The sequence below is a fragment of the Lissotriton vulgaris genome, chromosome 1_2, assembly GCF_964263255.1.
Source record: "Lissotriton vulgaris chromosome 1_2, aLisVul1.2, whole genome shotgun sequence".
In the NCBI taxonomy this organism is placed as follows: domain Eukaryota; kingdom Metazoa; phylum Chordata; class Amphibia; order Caudata; family Salamandridae; genus Lissotriton; species Lissotriton vulgaris.
In genome coordinates, this window is record NC_141686.1 from 17,180,062 (window position 1) to 17,200,325 (window position 20,264).

General features: G+C 46.0%; 1 protein-coding gene across 1 annotated transcript in view; it reads right to left on the minus strand.

Annotated features, from left to right (window-relative positions):
• The window catches only part of SMC1B (structural maintenance of chromosomes 1B), a 2,420,665-nt gene that overhangs the window by 1,090,916 nt on the left and 1,309,485 nt on the right, over positions 1–20,264 (minus strand). The window contains exon 13 of the mRNA XM_086952745.1: positions 18,207–18,344. Within this exon, the coding sequence (XP_086808871.1) occupies positions 18,207–18,344 (138 nt within the window). The remainder of the gene's footprint in view (positions 1–18,206; positions 18,345–20,264) is intronic.

Genomic DNA, 20,264 nt, shown 5'->3' on the forward strand with positions numbered 1-20,264 from the left:
CGGCATCCATTTTGTCTCTTGCCCTCAAGTAGCCAGCGAACGGACGTTGTCCGCTTCGCGACCCTGGGGCTCCCAAGATATTTGCGGAAGACACATGTCCTTTGTAAGTGTCTTTATGATGAGGGGGATGATACTGTAAGGCAGATGGCCCCGCTCGAGGCTCATCTCGCCGTGCCGGTTTATTGTCTCAGCCGTGCATCTCATTAGGCACGTTCCTTTGATGCCTGTAGCCCGTGTTTCCCGATACCTCCCCTTTTACACCCTTTCCAATCTCCCCACTGTTTCCATCTTCCTCTGCACCTGTTCTTGTTCCTTCTTCGATCTGTTTTACTGCTGATTGGAATGTACTAATGGTGGGAAGATGGGTTTTTACAGTTGGGACCCGCCAAATGTTTCCGCACTTATGTTCCGGACCTTATGAGTATCAAAGTGACCAAAGCGACCCCTCTCGGGGATAATTGTGGGAACCGGGTTGTAAACTTTTGTGTGCTATGTAAACCTATGGGAGAATTCTGTATAAAAGGAGCGATTCACAGAACCAATTTGAAGCAGTCTCCCCGAACTACACTCGTTGTACTTCCGTGATTTCTGTGTTTCCCTGCAGCAAATAAACCTTGAATCTTTGACGCCGAAGGAAGTGTCCCGTGTCTCTGTCATTCGTACGCCGGAGCAGGTTACCCACGAAGGTTTCAGGTGTTGTCCCCTGGCACCGCTGGGTCTTAAAGAACCCAGTCCTTCACAAGGTTGCAATAAACATTGGGCAATCTATAACCACTCTATGAGGCAGCCTGGAAGGAAAACATTAGGCATGTACAACAGGCATTAAAACTCTAGCACCTTAGGCCTAAATGTATTGGCATAAATCATGTGCAAGATAAGCGTAAGTGGGAGCCTCAACCTAAGTACCTGGGGCATCTCATTATGCCACAATGCACTAGGCATGAACTCACCAACGCGCACCTTAGGGGAAGCAACAACACATTTGCCATAGATAACATTGGTATACAACCGGCATAATCTCATGCAACAGGCCACAGGAGCATAAGTGTATTAGGCATCAAATCATGAGTAGGGGACTGAGTCCTAACATAAGTCCCACTCTGCATTGGGCAAAATCCTGGGAGCTCAGGGGCATCAACCTTAGGAAAAACCCATTAGGCACATTAGTATAGATGCATCACCATGGGGGCTAAACACATTAACATAGGGCACATTCGCCTGCGACGTAAGCAGTAGGGGAAACCAGCCTATCCTGTATTAGGCATGGATCACGAAGCAGGAAACCCCTTTACGCCTAAAACTAGCACTTAACCCCCTGGAGCTGCCAGTCATAGGAGGCCCGCAGGCGTAAACTCTATGGGCCCCAACCGTTGCCACTGCCCACTGTCCCGTGGGGCAGTGGAGTAAAGTCAGTCCTGTACTGTTGGCGTGTGCGAGTCCCTCTTCAGGGGCTCTCTAATTACACAATGGCCCCCAGTGTTGGAGTCCCCTCCCGGGATTTGGTGATGCAAGCACTACACAAGTCTCAACACTACATGCAATCAAAGGGGGGCGGGCACCGGCACTGTGCCCCGACTCCCCCCCCCCCCCCCCCCCAACCAGGTAAAAGCTGAGCCCTCACTCACCAGGCTCCTTCTGGGGCTCGCCCGGTCTCCAGCCTCTTCCTGCGGGTCTCTTGCAGACCTTTCAGCAGGGGACAGGCACCGATATGTGCCTCGACCGTCCCCTGAACCGCGGGGACATCCCTGCTCACTCCGGCCGTCAATTTCACCCGGGCCCCCCTCCTGGGACCCGGGCCGTCGGCTGGGAGCCTGCGAGGCTCCGGATGTCGTCGGGGACGATGCGGGGTAGGCTCCCGCTTGTCGTCTCTGCTAACCCGGGGCTCTCTCCCGGCAGGCACGGCTGTATTCCTCTTCACCCGGGTCTCGCTCCTAGGGGCCCGGGACTTCTTAGCCTGCACGGGTGTGGAAAGCGAAGACGTTCGGGGAAAATGGGCCAAGTCCAACACCGACCCGGAGATTTTTAGGAGCAGGGGCAAGCCAACAAGCTCCTGGAGAACACTCACAGTGTCTGATTTTAGAGGGTAAGAGCCATAGTACCTATACTCAAAAGTGCCTTTGGAGGTGACTTCAAAGGATTTCTCTTAAGTACACAAAGATCCCTTTCAACCCAGCCCAGTCATGTCTTCCAGGCTATTGATGGGAGGTTTCAGTACCTTGTGTGTGGGCAGGACACTTGCTATTCAAGAGGAATGTGAGCCCCCTCCCAGTCGAGGAAGCCCTATCAGAATGCAGATGCAGTTGAGTGACTTGTGATGTGGCTGTCTAGAGGGAATGCACAAATATAACTGTTGCCCAGACATGTATTAGATGAAGCAACAATAGGGCAACCCAATAGTCCCAAGGAACTGGGTATAATCAATAACAAATCAGCAATTGTTCCTGTAATATGGGCAGTATTTACAAATCAGCCATATATACATTTATTATTTACAACTTTTTACATTGCTTGATATTTATCCGAAATGAAGCAGTATATACAAAAAAGCGTCAATAGCGTCGACGTTTCGGTCTCATATAATCATTCCACGAGACCATCATCAGGACTTGCATTGCACCATGAATCTTCTGCTTAAATTGAAATTAGCTTTAAAGCAGTACCGAAAGCCACACAGTTGCCCTCGCAGTATTTATGTGAAACAGAGAAACTGCGTCCAACCTCTTTCGTTCGTTCCACAAACGAAAGAGGTTGGACGCTGTTTCACATAAATACTGCGAGGGCAACTGTGTGGCTTTCGGTACTGCTTTAAAGCTAATTTGTAAATACTGCCCATATTACGTCTAAAAAGTGTCAAACAATGTACTGCATATGCTGAGAAAAAATACAGTACAATTTCTGTTGCCTTACATGAATGGATATGTGGAATAATATCTATACAATATATAAAAAGTATATGTTTGAAAAGAAAAACTGATATATAAAAAGAAAATATATTTTTGATACATATGTCTCTTGAACATTGTGATTTCATGTTCACTATTGTGACAAGTTATAAATGCTAAGTAGTGTTAAATTATTCCTTCAGGAACAATTGCTGATTTGTCACAGACATGTATTAGAGACAGGTTGTCAGGCGCAAAGAGCAGTATGTACACTGCATAGTAATGTCCAACCTTACCAGTAAGTAGGTTTATCAATAACATTCAAAACATATGAAACTTCATAAAAGCTACTCCTTCCTCATCAGCAATTACAGCTTAAAAGATTATTAAGGAATTCCCAATGTTACCCTACAAGAGGGGTAGGCCTCAAACAAAATAGGCTGAGTGTCACATCCAAACCACATGAGTACATGTCCTGCGTTTTACTGACACATCACCCTACCCTTAGGACTACCTAAGGCCTACCTTAAGGGTTACTTGTATGTAATAAAAGAGGAGTATAATGCTTGGCAAGTAGGTTTCAATGCCAAGTCGAAGTGGCAGTAAACTGCACACATGAGCACAGCAGTGACAGGCCTGAGGCAGGTTTGAAAGGCTACTTCTGTGGGAGGCACAATCAGGGCTGCAGCCCACAAGTAGCATTTACAATTAAATTAAATGTCAATCGGGTACACACCAATTACACACATGTTTAGGGAAGAAGCATATGTACTTTACCACGGATTAGCAGTGGTAAAGTGCTCAGAGTCTTAAAGGGAGGAGTAGAAGTAAAAGGTAAGGTAAAATCCTTTTGGATGAATTTTTTTACTCATCTCCTAGACGAGATGGATATCCAGTTGGGGATGTAATGTTGTTTCCTGACTCCTAATACCTTGGCTATGCTCAAATGAGAGAAGCTTGGAAGCTGTGGTAGCAGGGGAGGATGAGTTGGAGGAATGTTGTCCCAGCTGATATGCAAAAAGTCTGCCAGTGCTACGCCTATGGGATAGAAAGCAGTGGGTGTTACAACTAGAAACATGTATTCCCTTACCTCACTACATGTTCCAGAATGCACTGCCAGAGAGGAGAGTCGTGTGCTGTCCCATACTGCCGTAGGACTGATCATGTGATACTTCTGGGAGGTTCTTAAGCCTCCAAGTGCAAAATGATGGTGCTTGGCTTTCCGTAGCTAAACCTCCCCTGTCTAGTATTGTTCATTGTTGCTGTGACTTTTGCTATTGTGTGATGCCCGGGGGCTCAACCCTTCAATGTCCGGAATCCGAGCGCAGTGAGCGCTAAATCCTTTCCTGCACCTGGATCTCTGTTCGCGGCTGTGCTGCTTTGTTTGGTTCATATCCGTGCTGCCCTATCACGGGACGAAGAGCCTTTTTTAGGTTTCGCCCTGGCAGTAGCACCTGCGAAGCAGGTGCTCCGCCCAGGCAAAAACTTTTGTTTACAGTAAGGGGGACTTGAATCCGCCCCTTCTTCCATTGGCTAGCTCCATAAAGGCTAGCCATTGGAAGAGAGTGGCTGTCAATCATTCTTTCCCCGTACGAACGCGATTCGAGGGCGTTTCCGTGTCTTTTTTTAAGTCCCACGCTCTCCTCTTCCCATTGGCTGGAATTTTACCTTCCAGCCAATGGGAAGGGGAGACCACGAAAAACACGCCACCAAATCCCTACAGGGCGCGCTGTGCTTTTAGTCGACAGCTCGTTTTCGGGAGGCGGTAGACTCCCGAATTTGAAGCCCAAAAGCCGCCGGAAGAAGTCCAGGTGAGTGCTTTGTTTAATTTTCTTGCCTTCCTGCCCCCCCCTCCGCTGTCCGTTCCCGCCCCCCCCCCTCCAGCTGTGTCCTGCCTTCACAAAAAGTTGGACGGTGGCAGGTATTCCTTTGCGTTGTCCGTTCCTGACCCCCCCTCCCGCTGTGTCCCGCCTTCACAAAAAGTTGGACGGTGCCAGGTTTTCATTTGCATTTCGGCTTGCAGGCATATCTGCAGTCTGGTTCAGGAGTCCTCCGTACGTGTAGTATGGAAGGTTTATGTTTGCGCGATCGAGTACAGGCGGGCACGGTGCCACGTTGGTGGGAGGTGCACGTCTGCAGCCCAGGTTCCATATGCAGTGTATGTTGGCAGAATACATATTTAGGAAGCACGGAGCAAGCGTCGCGGGGCTCTTCACGCCGCCTAGAAGCCACGAGCATCTGTTTATTGTGCCCGGGGTGCTATTTGCATGCTCGTATGCAGACACCAGGGTGCCCAAATGGGATATTCCTGTCTGCAAACCTGTAGTGTCACCGGGGCAGAGCGTGGACGGCGGCTGTGTGCACGATCACATAGAGGTGCTCTGAGGGCACGTAGAACACTTAGTATGTCGTTTGTCTGGGGATGTGTGCCTGCCTATGTGTATGTGTGCCTGTATATGTGTGGTATCTGTGTGTGTGTGTGTGTGCGTGCGTAACTGGGCCTGTATGTGTATGCCTGGGCGTGTGTGCGCATCTGTGTATGTGTGCGTGCCTGGGCGTGTGTGTGTATCTGTGTGTGCATGCGTGCATGCCTGTGTATGTGAAAGCATCTGTGTGTGTGTTTACCTGTGTATGTCAAAGCATGTGTGGGTGTGTGTGTGCGTGCCTCTGTGTGTGTGTGTGTGTGTGTGTACGTGTCCAGGGCAATGCAATCCTGCACTGCTGTCAAGATTAACATAAAAATGAATGTTATGTGTTTGTATCACATTTGCCGTTGTCAGGATAAAAAGAATGCTGATGTGGCCAGGCCTCGACATGGAGTTCCAATTAGCTGTTTCCCTCCAGCCTGAAGTGTGTTTTAGGTCAGGCGGAGCTCAGTGTCGTAGTTCAGGCGAGGGGCGAGCCGAGGTCTGGCATTTTGTTATTTCGAAGCATGTTCCCACTGGTCAGAAATGTGAGCACACACGTGTTTTGAGTTAACTCTTGTTCCCACCCTCTTAGACAGATACGCACGCCCAGGCGTCCTTAGGACAGCAGCGTTTAATATGTGCGGTGTTATCGAGGAGTCTTACATGCTCATGTAAAATGAGCAAAGCAGGGTGCAGTATTGTTGGCGTGCATAGAGAGCGGAGAACAAATAAAGGAACTTTCATTTAGAAGTTTTAGGTAATTCACAGAAATAGTGTCTGCCTAAACACAAAATCCCCCGAGTTGGAGGCTGTGATCTGTTTTCAATGACCTCTCGTGGGGAAACGAGAGGGGGGCGAGAGAGAGAGAGATCGGTGTCTGTCTCAGAGTGTCTCTTGCCTCTTCCTTACTGGTTGTTGCACAGCTCTGACTTTTTAGGTGTCTTAGTCTGTCTTTTTCTGTGTCTGTCTCAGAGTGTCTCTTGCCGCCTCCTCAGTGGACGTTATAAGGCTCTGTCTTTTTGTAGGTCCTATTCTATCACTTTTTTTAGTCTGTCTCAGGGTGTCTCTCGTCACTCCCTTAGGGACTTTGTGTGGCAGCTCTGTCTCTTTCTAGGCGCTTGCCTGTCTCTTTTTGTAAATGTCTCTTTCTCAGAGTGTCTCTCGTCCCTCCCTTAGTGGACGTTGAGGAAGCTCTCCCTTTTTTTGGTCATACTCTGTCTCTTTTTGTGTCTATGTCTATGTCTGTCTCAGAGTGTCTCTTGATGCTGCCCTACTGGATGCAGCGGCAGCACTGTCTTGTTGTAGACCATAATCTATTTGTGTCTGTCTCAGTCTCCCCTTTGGGTGTTATAATGAGAACACTCCAGTCTTTCGTCTGTAAGAGTGTCTCTTCTCGATCCGTTAGTGGATATTGCAGCAGCTCTGTCTGTTTGTAGATCCTCGTCTGTCTCTTTTTGAGTCTGTGGCAGGTCTGTCGCCTTTGTATGTCGCAATGAGAACGCTTAAGGCTTGGGTCTATCTCAGTTTCAGTCTGATAATGTATCTTGTCACTCCCTTAGTGGACCTTGTGGTAGCTACGTATGTTTGTAGGTCCTAGGCTATCTCTTTTTTTGTATGTCTCTGTTTCTCACGCAGTGTTTCTCTCTGCTCTCTTAGTGTTACAATGATAATGCTCAAATCTTTGGACTGTCTCAATGTCTTTCGCATAATGTCTCTTGTCGCTCCCTTAGTGGACAAGGTGGCAGCTGTCTTTTTTAGGTCCTAATATGTCTCTTTTTTTTGTGTTGCTTTGTTTCTTATTTTTGGTGTAACGATAAGAACACTCAAGACTTTGGTCTCTTCAGAATACCTTTTGTCGCTCCCTTAGTGGACATTTTGGCACCACAGTCCTTTTGTAGGTTCCCGTCTTTCTCTTTTTGTAACCGTCCCTGTGTCTGTCTCCGAGTGCCTCTCTCTACTTCTCTTAGTGGATGTTGCGGCTGCTCCATCTTCTTCCAGATCCTAATCTGCCTTTTTAGTGCCTGTCTCAGTTTCTGGTTCATAATGTCTCTTGCCACTCCTTTAGTGAATGTTGCGGTGGCTTTGTCTTTACATCCTAGTCTGTCTCTTTTTGTGTTTATCTCTGTGTCTCTCGTCGCTCTCTTAGTCTTACAATGTCACTCTCAAGATGTCTACTGCTGCTTCCTTAGTAGACGTTGTGGTGACTCTCTCTATTTGTAGTTCCTCATCTGTCTCTTTTTGTGTGTCTTTTTGGCTTTTCCCTTTGGGTAGTACAATGAGAACTTTCAGTACTTTGATCGGTCCCACAGTGCCTCACACTGCTCCCCAGACACAGATGCTTTCACATACACAGGCAAACACACATACACACATACAGATGCTTTCACATACACAGGCAAACACACACAGATGCGCACACACACCCAGGCATTCACACACACACTGATGCGCACACACGCACTATTGGCAATGTAAATGCCATTTATTTACATGTTTTCAAAACCAACACATAAATACAAATTTTGTCATTTACAATGCCAATAGCTCTAACTTTTCCAAAGGCGAAACCTTTGCATTGTAAATGCTTGTTTTTATCTTGGAATCGCTACAACTGTACCTGGAGAACAGGAACGCCGTGGATATTCATAGACGGCGTGCTCTTTTGTTAAACACGAGGACGCGTTTAATTATTTGCCTGTGCCACTCCATTTCCGCCACGAGAGTAGCGCTACGACATGCTTTATTATTTGCTGAACCCTCCCTACTTCCAAGTTGAAGCAAGAGGACGTGTTTTGTGTCCATCCTAAATCAAAAGCGCCGGTAGCTAAACGCGAGGACATGTTTTTTTTTTCCAACCCGGTATACCTGCTGGAGTACGCGAGAACGCGTCAACCTTTTTCTTTTCATTCTACAGGCACATCACCTGGCGCTTACCAGCTACAAAGCCCCTTACTCTATTTTTGTGAATTCACTTTCCGGAGGACATAGTGAATTCTAATTGAGCACGAACTTTGTCTGATTCTTATTTTTTTTGTATTCTCTGCAAGACTTTCTCAACACCTTTTGTTTTGGTAATGAGACCAATGATCTTCAGTGGCACTCTTTTCCTTGGATTCCTCTTCAGCCAAGCTGCAGGTGAGTGTGGGACAGCACACAACTAGGATTGTATAGTATAGGTAAACAAAAGATTGTGTAGGAAAAAACTTTATTGAATCCATTTTGTTCATGTTCTGTTTTACTATACAGCTATCCTGACTATTCCCTGCCTTGGACATCTCTTCAGCTGGCTGGAAGTCAGATCTTGGTCTCTTCATTTTTCGGGGTTAATTACCTTCTCTGTTGTGTTCTTTGATGACACATTGAGGGTGGTACCATGGGATCAACTCGAAAGCCCAACAGTGGGACAGCTGCTGTAAAACAGGCTGTGAAAATTGATGTTGGCTATAAGATCTGGAATTCCTTGAACTGGTGGAGAATTGTTTAGCTGTTGTGGATACTCAATAGGATCATGCTGTGATGGGGTTATATCATTACTGCACTGTGACAGGGACGGCTTGCCGGCGGACCCCTCGAACGCTGGTACCTCCCCACGCGGGTATTCACCTTGTGACCCCCCCCTCCTGTCATTTCAGCCTTCACAGCCAATGGTATCATCGGGGCCGGCCGAGTGGTATAGCTGCGATGAGGTAGACAGCGTGGACTGGCCCTTTAACTGGAAACGCTCCGAGGCGGAGGAGGGGGCTCAACAGGAAGTAAAAGCGTCCGGAGAGGTGAGCCAGGTGTGCTTGTTCACCGGCGTGGGAGTTGGAGTGGAGGACGCTGTGAGGAGAGACGAGTGGTGGAGAGAGCGAAACGAAGGATTGAGAGAAGAGGGAAGACCCGGAATAACATCTACCGAGGCAGAGGTGGAGGTGCGAGACCCGTTGACGGCGCGGGAGCCAGGAGGCCAACGGCATCACGAGCCGCCCAGCCGCACGCGACCTGGAGGCGTGTGGCTTACTGAGGTACGTGATCGTATCTCGGGCTGGGTTAAGAGGAGAGGGGACAGAGTGTAAATAATCTCCCATCCCTTCCTTGTCCCCGGGAACCCTTCCAGCACTCACCTCCCCATTCCCTCACTTGTTGTATATAGGCACCAGTGACACCCCTCACTCCTTTCCCCTCACTAGCGAGCTATTGCATAGTACTGAGGCGCACTCTGTTGTCTCTTCCTCCGAGGCGGCGTCCAACGGCGTCCAGCGTAACCACGGAGACGGACCAAGGGGAAACGAGACGGAGCCCGATCCGGAAGAAGGCGGAGGCTACCCTCAGAAAGCAGCGTCCCGATAGAAGTCGGTCCCCGAGACGTCCCCACCTGAGAAAAACCTGTACTGACATCTTGTACCAACAAATAAAGCCTTCACGTACAAAGACCCGTTTGTTGCCCATTTCTGTGCTCCCCGCTACATGCACCAAATTTAGCCTTCACCCTGAATACCCTGAAGCCATCAAAAGACATATCCATGAGACGCTTACATGTCACTAGAAATCCCGGTTGACATCATTCAGACAATCCTTCAAAGCACTGCTCTTGTGCCTATATCCCTGCCAATACAGTCAGTCTTGTCCATGCAGGCCCAAAGCACGATTAAGGTGGAATCCTAGCCTCAAGGAATAATCTGAGCTAAGGGGGTTCTGAGATCCTCTAAGCAAAATTTGCAGCAAAATAAAATATCACTGGTGAGGTCCTGAGGCATCTGTGTACCAGACTAGTGAGAAAACTGGATTAATAGATCAAACTTCTAGAATGGTTAAAGAGAACAGCCTCCTCACAAAGGAATACATTATTTTTGATTCTCTGGTATTGGGAAAAAAGAAACCCGGGTTGACATGACATTTTAATGCTTAGTGTTAGAAGTTTTGTCAAAGTCCAGATCACTAGGGGAAGGTCTATGGTGTCAAGATATGGGTCAACTGACTAGCGAACATGAATATAGCTAACCCCATGCAGCCACGAAAGCATCAGTAAGGGGTTCATTAAACAGTAGAAATGGTTCCACTCAAGTGGGCCCTAGTTAAAGGATTTCAACCTGCACATTTGATTTTGTCTCAGTGGTGGGTAACAGTACTCCAGTGCCTCAGCTGCCTTCGAACCATCTCTGCGAACAAGATACTCTCCTCAGTAGGTGGCCATTGAAGGCATCTACCTATCTGCTTAGAAACCATCAGGCCCAGCTGAGGAACCAGTTTGAATATGAGGGACTATGAAGGAGTGTAACCTTTATCTTGACACACTTGCACCTTCTTGCATAGCTTCAAGTGGTGAGATGGGGATCAGTCCTGCTTCGTATTTTTATTCTTATGTTTGGACTTAGACTTACCGGAACATTTACTTTTTGAAGGGACATCCCTGAAAATGGGACTGGGGCAGACCTGAGACTTGGAGTACTAATGCAAGCTGTGCTTCAACTGTAACCTCTTTTTGTGCTCGCCAATGGAAAGATCTGCCTCCTGTTCCCAGATGACCTTCCGATACATAGAGGCACACTTGTCGCACAATTTAAACTGTGGGTGATTGACCGACATCTACTTCCTGTAGTCTAGGTAGGGTTTGTATCTTTGTTTTTTTCGGTGGGATTATCCTTTCCTAGTACACTGTTAAAGAATTTAGAAATCATCCGAAGCCCGAAAAGTGAGCGGAGTCCCAGGTGTATGCCAAGGGGTATGGAAAGAAATTAACTAACGTCAGCACACAAGGGTGACACTTACATATGGCACTGCCACTTTAGAAGCAATACAGAGTCACCACAGAGCCATATAGCAGCACCTACTAGAGCACAGAAACATCGCTCAAGAAATCTCTAGCTGTTGTGTGTATTAGGAAAACTTCCACCTCATAATTCTAGACAGAAATTAAATGAAATACAGACAAAGTGTTCATATAGATAAGGATCATAATTTCCAGGCACCTTCACATCATTGATCAAAGGTGATATGGAGTTCTTATGCTATTGGAATGACTTGAAGAAATTTAGTAGAGAATTGTGATCATTTATGTTGAAGCAAGATATCTGGATTAAACCGCAGTTTGCCCTATCTGATGAAGGGTAAGGTGCTCGCCGTGTCTCTTAAAGTGTAAATTAAACACCCTTAAGATGTGCACTCCACAAATAGACTCATTTGGCAACTCACAGTCGTTAAACTCCACTTTCAGACACTAGTGGATAAATATCAGAAACTCAAGGTAGATATTTGGAGTTACTGTACACCATTCCTTTCTAATTCAAAACAAATGCATCTAGTTTTCTATGGGTTTGGCTTGGCTCAACAGGATTCAGGGGACTGTGCGCTGGAATCTACAAAGCAAGGCGTTTGTTAATTCCCATGCAAGAGCAGAGAAACTCTAATTTCATCAGAAAACATCCCTTTATATCAATCAATCAATCAATCAGGATTTGTAAAGCAAGGCAAATCACCCCAGAGGGGTCTCACCATGCTGGAGTTGCTAGCGGCTTCGCAGTGCTCTTTGTAATCTAACAGCTAGGTGTTGAGCCCTTTCCGGTATTCCCGTAGTGATGAGGCAGTCCTAAGGTACAGGGGTAGGTCATTCCAGGCTTTGGCCGCCAGGTGGACGAAGGAGCATCCTCCGCTGTTGCTTCGGTGGATCCGGGGGGTTTCTGCAAGGAAGAGGGAGGCGGAACACAGATTTCTGGTCGGTTGGCCGAAGGTCATTCATTTGTTGATGTATGACGGTCCTTTGTAGTGCAGAGCTTCGTATGTGTTGGTCAACACCGTCAAATTGCATCTCTTCTGGATCAGGAGAATGGAGCTTCTTGAGGTGCAGTGTGATGTGGGTCCAACTGGGAAAGTGGAGGATGAGTCTTGCTGCTGGGTTTTGTATAGTCTGTAGTCTCTTCAGGAAGCATGACGTAATTCATACGCAGAGGGTGTTCCCATAGTCTAGCCTGCTCGTGACGAAGGACTGTGTGACGGTCCTTCTGATGTTGACTGGGAGTCACCTAAAGATCTTGCGAAGCATGCATATGGTGTGGAAGCAGGTGGATGAGACTGTGTTTACCTGTTGCTTCATAGATAGCTTGCTGTCCAAGATGAAGCCAAGGTTCCAGGCCTGGTCTGTCAGAGCAGGGGATGGGCTGAGATCAGCAGGCCGCCATGCATCATTCCATGGCGAGGTGTTCTTCCCAAAGATGATGACTCTATCTTGCCTGTGCCGAGCTAGAGACAGTTGTCCTTTATCCATAGGCCACGTTCATCATACATCTGTGGAAGATGGCTCTGGTGACGGAGGGGTCTTTTGACAGTGAGAGGATGGGCTAGGTGTCTCTGGTGTAGGAGATGATATATACAAACCAAATCAGAGCTGCACCACTATAAAATTAGCCAGTCCAATAATTGCTCAATGAAGCACAGTGTATAGGAATTTTTATTCTTCTTTATTTTTTCTGTCTTAAAAAGCATTAGACAACGTGTTTCGTCCTATAACATAGGACTTCTTCATGGCAATATCAGTCTGAGACAACCAAAAGATATGTAAATAGGATTGAAGCATTGTAAATAGAACGTTCTGAGCGTAGAAGTAAATCCGATATATGATTTATATGCCAGTTAATTGATTCAAATAGCACTATTAATAAAGACCCAACTCCAATCAAAGTAGGTAGGTGAATCAATACAGTGGTATGATAGCCACCCTTCAATCTGCACTGTGTTGGTAAATTAAAACCTACACATCTATAGGGGGGATCATTGCATTAGCTTCCATACTCAGTGATGCAAATATCCACTGGCATGATATGCGGCGTCCTTCAACCGCCTGTGATTTCAAAAGATGTGTCGGAGTCCTCCTTCTTGCAGTCTTCGTTCCAGACTAAGTCCAATAAAGACCAAGGTGCCCAGATGGTTGAAGTGGAAGTGGTTTTGGATCTTACTCTTGTCCCACAACAAATCTGAAGACCCACCCACAGGTAAGCCCATACGTACCCTAAGGGAGGGTTGAGACGATTCAGGGACCTCTCCCAGAGGAGGGGCTGGACAGAGGAGAGGATACTCACATATCCTTTGCCCTGTTTTACGACAGAGCCAACGGCTCCCTGAACTGGTTCCAACTGGAGTATTTGAGGGCACCAAATGTGCCCTTCAAAGCAGGCTGGTGGCGTTAGCAAGTACCCCACCCCAGCCCAATACACTAAGTCCTGTCTGGGAGTAGGTTACACCTTCCTGGGATAGTAAACCTTTGTTATACCTTCCCCTGCTCAAGTTCAGTTCAACAGCATGAGGGCAGAATTGTGTCTGTGGACAGCAGCAACAGTAGCTTGCTGTTAGACCCTGAAAGGGTGGTACCAGGAATACGGGGGGCTCCCTAGAGGAGCTTCCCAGTACATGGGATCCTACATACAACACTGGAATCAGTGTTGGGTTAGGATTCTAACATGTTTGATACCAAACATGACAGCTTTCAGTGCAGCCAATATATAGCTATAAATCTTGTAATTTACTTGATGTCCACTATATGTATAAAATGGCTGAGCGCACTTACAAAGCCTGGAGAATCGACTCCTGGGTTTGCAAGGGGTGTCCTGCTCATGCAGGGTAACCTAACACTTATAACCTAGCACTCTGCCTTCAGGATTGAAATTGCAGTGACCTCAGATATAAGGAAACTTATATTTGTTGTGAGTGGTGCTAGCACCAGCTCACACAGGCTGCAATGGCAGGCCTGTATTTACAGTTTGAGTGGTCTCTCATGGGTGGCATAAGCCGCATAACACATGCTGCAGCCCATGGGAGACCCTAGTGTACCTGTGCCTTTCATACCTAAGTACCATATACTAGGGACTTACAAGGGTACACCAGAAGCCAACTGAGAAGGTACCAAAGTACGTCCGATGGTCAAATTTAGGGAGAAAGCACAGTGACTAGGGTCCTCACTAGCAGGATCCCAGTCTGACTAGTCCAAAACACATTGATACCAAGGAAAAAGTGGGGGTAACCATTCTTGAAGGATCCTATCTTCCTCCAGGAAGCATTACTTTGAAGTCAACTGTAATAAGTACCTTTCAGCAAAGGAAATGCTGGCGGTCATTAAAGAGTGGTGGCACTGACTAAATCCCGACTAAGCCTGTGCGGAGAGCGCATTGCGTGACTGAGTCCAAGCAGTGAGATATGTGTCTAAGCAAGCCAAGAACTCACATGTTTAGAGCGAGGGTAGTCATTTTGGATATTTCGGCATAACTGACCTAGCAGTTTACAGCACTCTTGCTAGGCAAATTTGCTAAATTGCTGTAACTAGAACATTGCTAAATGGACGATTGATTTCAAGTGTCAAGATCTCTTGCACGCTAATGAATATTTCTAAGGACATTGCTGGATTACAAAGAAATTTCTTGAAGTCAGATGATATTGGGATCTACCTTTTCATTTCTTGTAACTTCTTTCTAAACTCTAAAGACTGGGTTACAATATCTGCACTCTTATGACTAGAGTGGTATGTTCTCCTATGAGGTCCTGTAAAAAAACAGGCATATTCTTGAAAGGGCAACACATATGTTTTTACATACTAATGAATGTAATGCAGGGCTCGAAAAATCTAAAAAATGGTACTAGTCCTGCAGGTCTAGTACCTTGGAAAAACCCCTCGACCCAACTACAACCTACTGGACCCCGTCTCTGAAAACAAGATTTAAAGGCATCTTTATTGCTCATTCCCTTTGTGAGCAATAACAATGCCTTTAAATCTTGTTATCTTGTCACTTTTGCTCAGTTTTCAAAGACAGAGGACAAAAGTTAGTTTTATATTCCTACTCCCCAGAAAGGGCAAGTAGGACCTAAAAATAGCTCGTCCTCATCCATTCTCCCTCGTAAATGAGAGCGGGCAAGTGGATTTGTCGAGCCCTGTAATGTACAGGTTCTACAGAAAAAGTGAGTACAGTGATATAGTTTCAGATTTCTGGAGTTGCCAGTTATCTATTGAAGTAAAGAGTAGTTTACACAAAGATTCCTTTAAAGTTATATATATTAATCTATAACACTTAGCATTTCCAATAACACAACAACATGCAGTCCCTTGACCACAAAAGTGACGAGGCAGAGTGTAGTGTCTTGGGTCTGATATTTCTTTATTAGAATCCTTTTTTCTTGGGTTTACCACATAACACCATATTTATGTTTAGAAAGTCATTGATGAGGGTGGGGTGCAATGGGGAAAAGAGCACTGCTCCAATTATATCCTTTGCACAAGGTAAATGTAGCCTTATTGACAACACCTTTATAAAATGTAAACTGATACTTGTATAGCGCACTACTCACCCGCAAGGGTCTCAAGGCGCTTGTACGAATACCGCTGTGGAACCCATCCTGGCTTTCGCTGTGAGGCGTCCACTCCTGGGCACCTCCAAGGTGGATGCCAGGCATCCTTAGCGTTGTGGGGGCCGTTGTGGAGATTAAGCAAGCTATTGCCCAGAGTTGAAGAGTGGGACTCCATGATTGGAATAGGCACCGAGGCGAGAATTATCAGGTCCGTGGAATTTTGAGCCCAAGACCCGCCGAGGCGGGGAATTGAACCCTGGTCCCGGGTAAGACTTCTGCATCAGGGTCTGCCGTTCTAACCATTTAGCCACACTTCTCCATAAAGATACTTAGGTGGATTTTAGCCCAAAAGGCAGGCCGCAAAATTGAGTGTGGAGATCCCCTTTTCAAAACCGGAGAAAGCAAAAATGTCGGAGATAGACAGGGAGCTGAAGGTAAGCCTCTTCCAAATCCGTAGAGGTCATGAAATTGTCAGGCAAAAAGAAAAGAAAAAAAGGGGGGGAGATGGTATGATTCCCTGAAGAATAGCCATCTTGATACTGCTCTATCACCAGCTTGATGTTCATCCAGAAGCACACCACCAACTTCCCCACAAAGAACCTATGGGAGTACACTCACAGTCTCTTAGTGAATGTGGTGAAAAGATGGCACTCTTCACTAGCAGCCAGCAAGAATGACATGTGACTTAGCCCTCCCTACTCTCTACTCAGGGATCATCTAAGTCACTCACATATGCATTAAAAATACTCATCACACATCCATGGAAGTGTGAAGAAGATGGCCACCCCTCTCTGGAGGCATAATCAGGAGTGCAGCAGAGATTAGTGAAAAGGCACTGAAAAGTGAATGCCTACAACCCACTGATAAGACTGTACTTTGAAACAGTTTCAAGACTTGTCAAAGCTATCCTGGTGGTACAATCTCACTTACCGGAATAATTTGAAGATCTGATGCATCAAGTCATTCAAAGACAGTAAAAAATATGTTGTGCCCTGGCACACAAACATGGTTATATTGCTTTTCTGAATTTCATTCACCTTCCAATACCAGGACCATTCTTGTCATCAGGCCAATACAGAACATAAAGTCCACCAAGAAGTTTGCCCCAGAACTGTGAGGACAGCTTTACCACAAACTGAGTAGGTGGCATAAGTGCCGGCCACAAGAGGGAGATTTTAGGCACTCCGTGCCTGGCATATGGGACCCCTACTTGGCGATTCACAGTTCCATTGTGAGACATCTGCAGGGATCATGACTGAAAAACCCACAAAGTTAGTATATATGGGATACATTTTGATAGCTCAATTCACTTTTCAGGGAATAAAGATAGGATAAGGGCCTGAGGGTAGCTGTCTTGTACAAATCATAGCATTCATGCAGAAGAAGATTCTTGACTGCAGGATGTATGGGAGTGTGGCTTATAAAACTGGGGTAACAGGCCCCTATGGAAGCTGGTTTTGGGGTCAAAGTTTAGAAGCGACCAATGTGTACTTTGTAAAATAATGAATCCCAGTGTCCAAACCTCTGCTCAGCAGCCCACGGCTTCAGCAACTACAAGTTGGTGTGACAAATACCAAGGCTGCATAGCACTGAATCCGCCTAATGCCCTTTAATCCACTACTAGATACTCCCTGCGCCTTTATCTCACTCTTGCAGGATCCTGCTGGCTCTTCATTAAGTTTTTTCTGTCTTTCTATTGATTTCTCGATTTGACTTGTTTGTTTTTCCCTCTCTTGCTCTTGGTAAATGTTTGATGAGGAAAAATAAGGGCTGGTCCCAAAAACGAGCGCCAGTGGCCCCCACCGGCTCAAATTAAGTGCTGTAAGCCCATGGTTCTTCCGGAGATAAGATAACAGCAAGGGACGGGCATAATGAACTTTCCCCTTGGGTCGGAGTACCAGGGGTTCACCGTCAGCAGCCTCATCTGTATCATACTCAAGTGATGCCTTTGGTGAGCATTGAGGAAGTTATAAGGAAGCAAGAAAGGGGTGGCAAAGTAGACATACTTTTGCTTTTCCAACTACCAAACTTAAAGCTTTTGCCTCCACGAGTTGAGATACCCTTTAATTCATGTGTGAATAAGCCATTCTTGACAGGTAGCAAGCTGACCCACACTGAAGGCAGGATTCGTGGAGAGAGAGTGTCTTCCCTTCCAGTTGCCAAGATAAAGTGTGTGAATCACAATGCAGCAAGTGATCCAGTGTAGCACTGGAAAAGACTGATTAGAGTTTGGATACATTGTATCGTTGCAATGTGACATTCTTAGAGCTCAAAGTTACTCATGTCAGTAAGAATTGAGATGAGGATGTGTACAAGGTAATGATTCTGAAAATTAAATGGATCTTATGAAAAGCTTACACGCCTAATATGTATGGAGTGCTTGCCCTTCTAGTTAAACACGCCATATGAAACGGGCCTCAAACAACCTGTTGATATTTATTGTAGGTTCAGGACAATAAATGAATGCTTTGAATACATTTAGTACAATGTATGTGGGGGTCCTAACCATCAATCTGAAAAATAGTGAATTACACTAGAATGATTATTTTCAAAGGTATATAACGAAATATTATTAGGCAAATCCAAGCTCATGAAATTGTGAATATACTACCATGTAGCAGTGGGTTAGATGCTTCTTCTTTATTAGTTCTAGTTCACTCTGTGAGTATTTAAGGCGTGTCTGGTTTCCTTGAGCCTGGGTCTGCAACTGCTTCAAGTCAGTCTCTTTTCGTTTTATTTTCATCAATTCCTAAAATGTTTGAAAATTAAATTATATGCAAAGCTTAACTAATATAAATGCATACATCAAGACACTACTGTAGACATATTCAATTACTGGTAACCATCTATCACTTTATTAATGAAATAAAGTACCTTATGGAGAACTTTAAAGCCATGAGGGAGTGACAAGGAAAGACACATGAAAAATAATACAATGGCATGCTTTTCGGGGAAGCCAGTGAACTGCCTGGGAAGGAAGATTCTTAGAGGCAGAATACATAAACTGCTCTGATTTTGCTATTTTCTAGTCAGTTCTACCTAACACACTGAAATGCAAGTAAGTATAATAATAGCATACAGCAAAGGGTGTGCCCCCAAAGTAGCAAGTAAGTATAATAATCGCATACAGCAATGCCCCGCAAAGAGACAATGACTTTGCAAGACGTGACATAGAGGTTCCTTTAAGGTGCCACACGCACTGGTGAAGTCAGCTGTGCCTCACATTCCTCCCGAACAGAGGCCCGAAGAAAAAGAAGACAATTTATTAAGTAAACCGGATTTCACCCTGTAATTGCCTGAGTGAAATGCCAATATTGCAATCTCTGCCAAAATTCAGCCAATGAGTGCTGCGAAAGTAAGCAGTTTTTTGCCCGGTGGCAGGTTAACTCTACCAAGATCAGAGAGCACATCGGTTCTCATAGAATTTTTTGAAGAACCGTCAGAAATTCCGCATTTCAGGAAAACCCTGAAGAGATGGCTTTTTTCCAGCTAGTATTCCCTCGTTCTTCACTTTGACAGGCCGGTAGATGTAGTTCAATCATCTTCAAGGTCCAGAGGTGAATATGTGCTGCATTAAGCGCTTACCTCGGCAGTACAGCGCTATTGGGGGGGGGGGTGGGTCTGTCGGAACCGCGGACTTCAACGGTATGCCAGTATGTGGTAATGGCGGTGGGAACTGTTAGAGCTATTATGGCCTTTACAGACGCATGATGGAGGTTCTGGAGTCTTTGAGTGCGGTGCGAGGGAAGTGGGAAATGGACCTTGGCAGGGAAATCCCAGAAAGAAACGTGGGCTGAATTGATCAGAAGCGCTTGGAAGATCACAAGGAATGCTAGATTTCAATTAGTACAGTTCTATGTCCTCCCAGGTCGTACCTGACGCCGGCCAAGCTTAATCAATATTTCAGTGTAGCGTCCGCTCAATGCCCGAGATGTAGACTGGAGGGAGGTGACTTCCAACATATGATGCGGGGATGTATGACTTTGGGTACATACTGGAAAGAGGTGCTGGAACTACTGTGCAATATAACTGATTGTAAGATAGAACTGGACCAGGGCGCTTGTTTGTTGCATTGGTTCGCGCATACAGCTAAAACGAAAGTGACAAGTAAATGTATGGACCTGGGTCTAGTATTAACCAAGAGGGAAATCACTATGCATTGGAAGTCAGCGAGGGGGCCGGGTGTGGAGAAATGGAGGGCAGAACTGCTTAAGTGGGCTCGGAGTGAAGGTACGCTTAGGCTGCAGCAGGCCCTACGTGCTAATAACGACGAGGCACAGGAGACAGCAAGGGCGTGGGAGGCCTTAGTTGCAATATTACAGGCTCCAGAGCCGGGTTCAGAGGAGGGATCGGATTTGGAGGACCGACAGGAACCCATTGGCACTCTAGCACAGGGAGAATGACCCAGTGTGCGATCAATGGGATAAATGGTGATCTTTCAGGTATATATCAGCCCTGTACTGTACTACTGTTGTTCACGATTCCTATTGTATTGGATTCTGATGCACCCTAATTGTTTAGTGACCATACTCTTGAGGTGCACCGGTGGGGGTAGGTGGACACAACAAGAAGCGAATTGTAATTTAGCAACTGTCACTAATCCTCTTGTTACTGTAATGATTCTCGAAGATGTTGGATGTTTGAAAATCAATAAAACATTAAAAAAAAT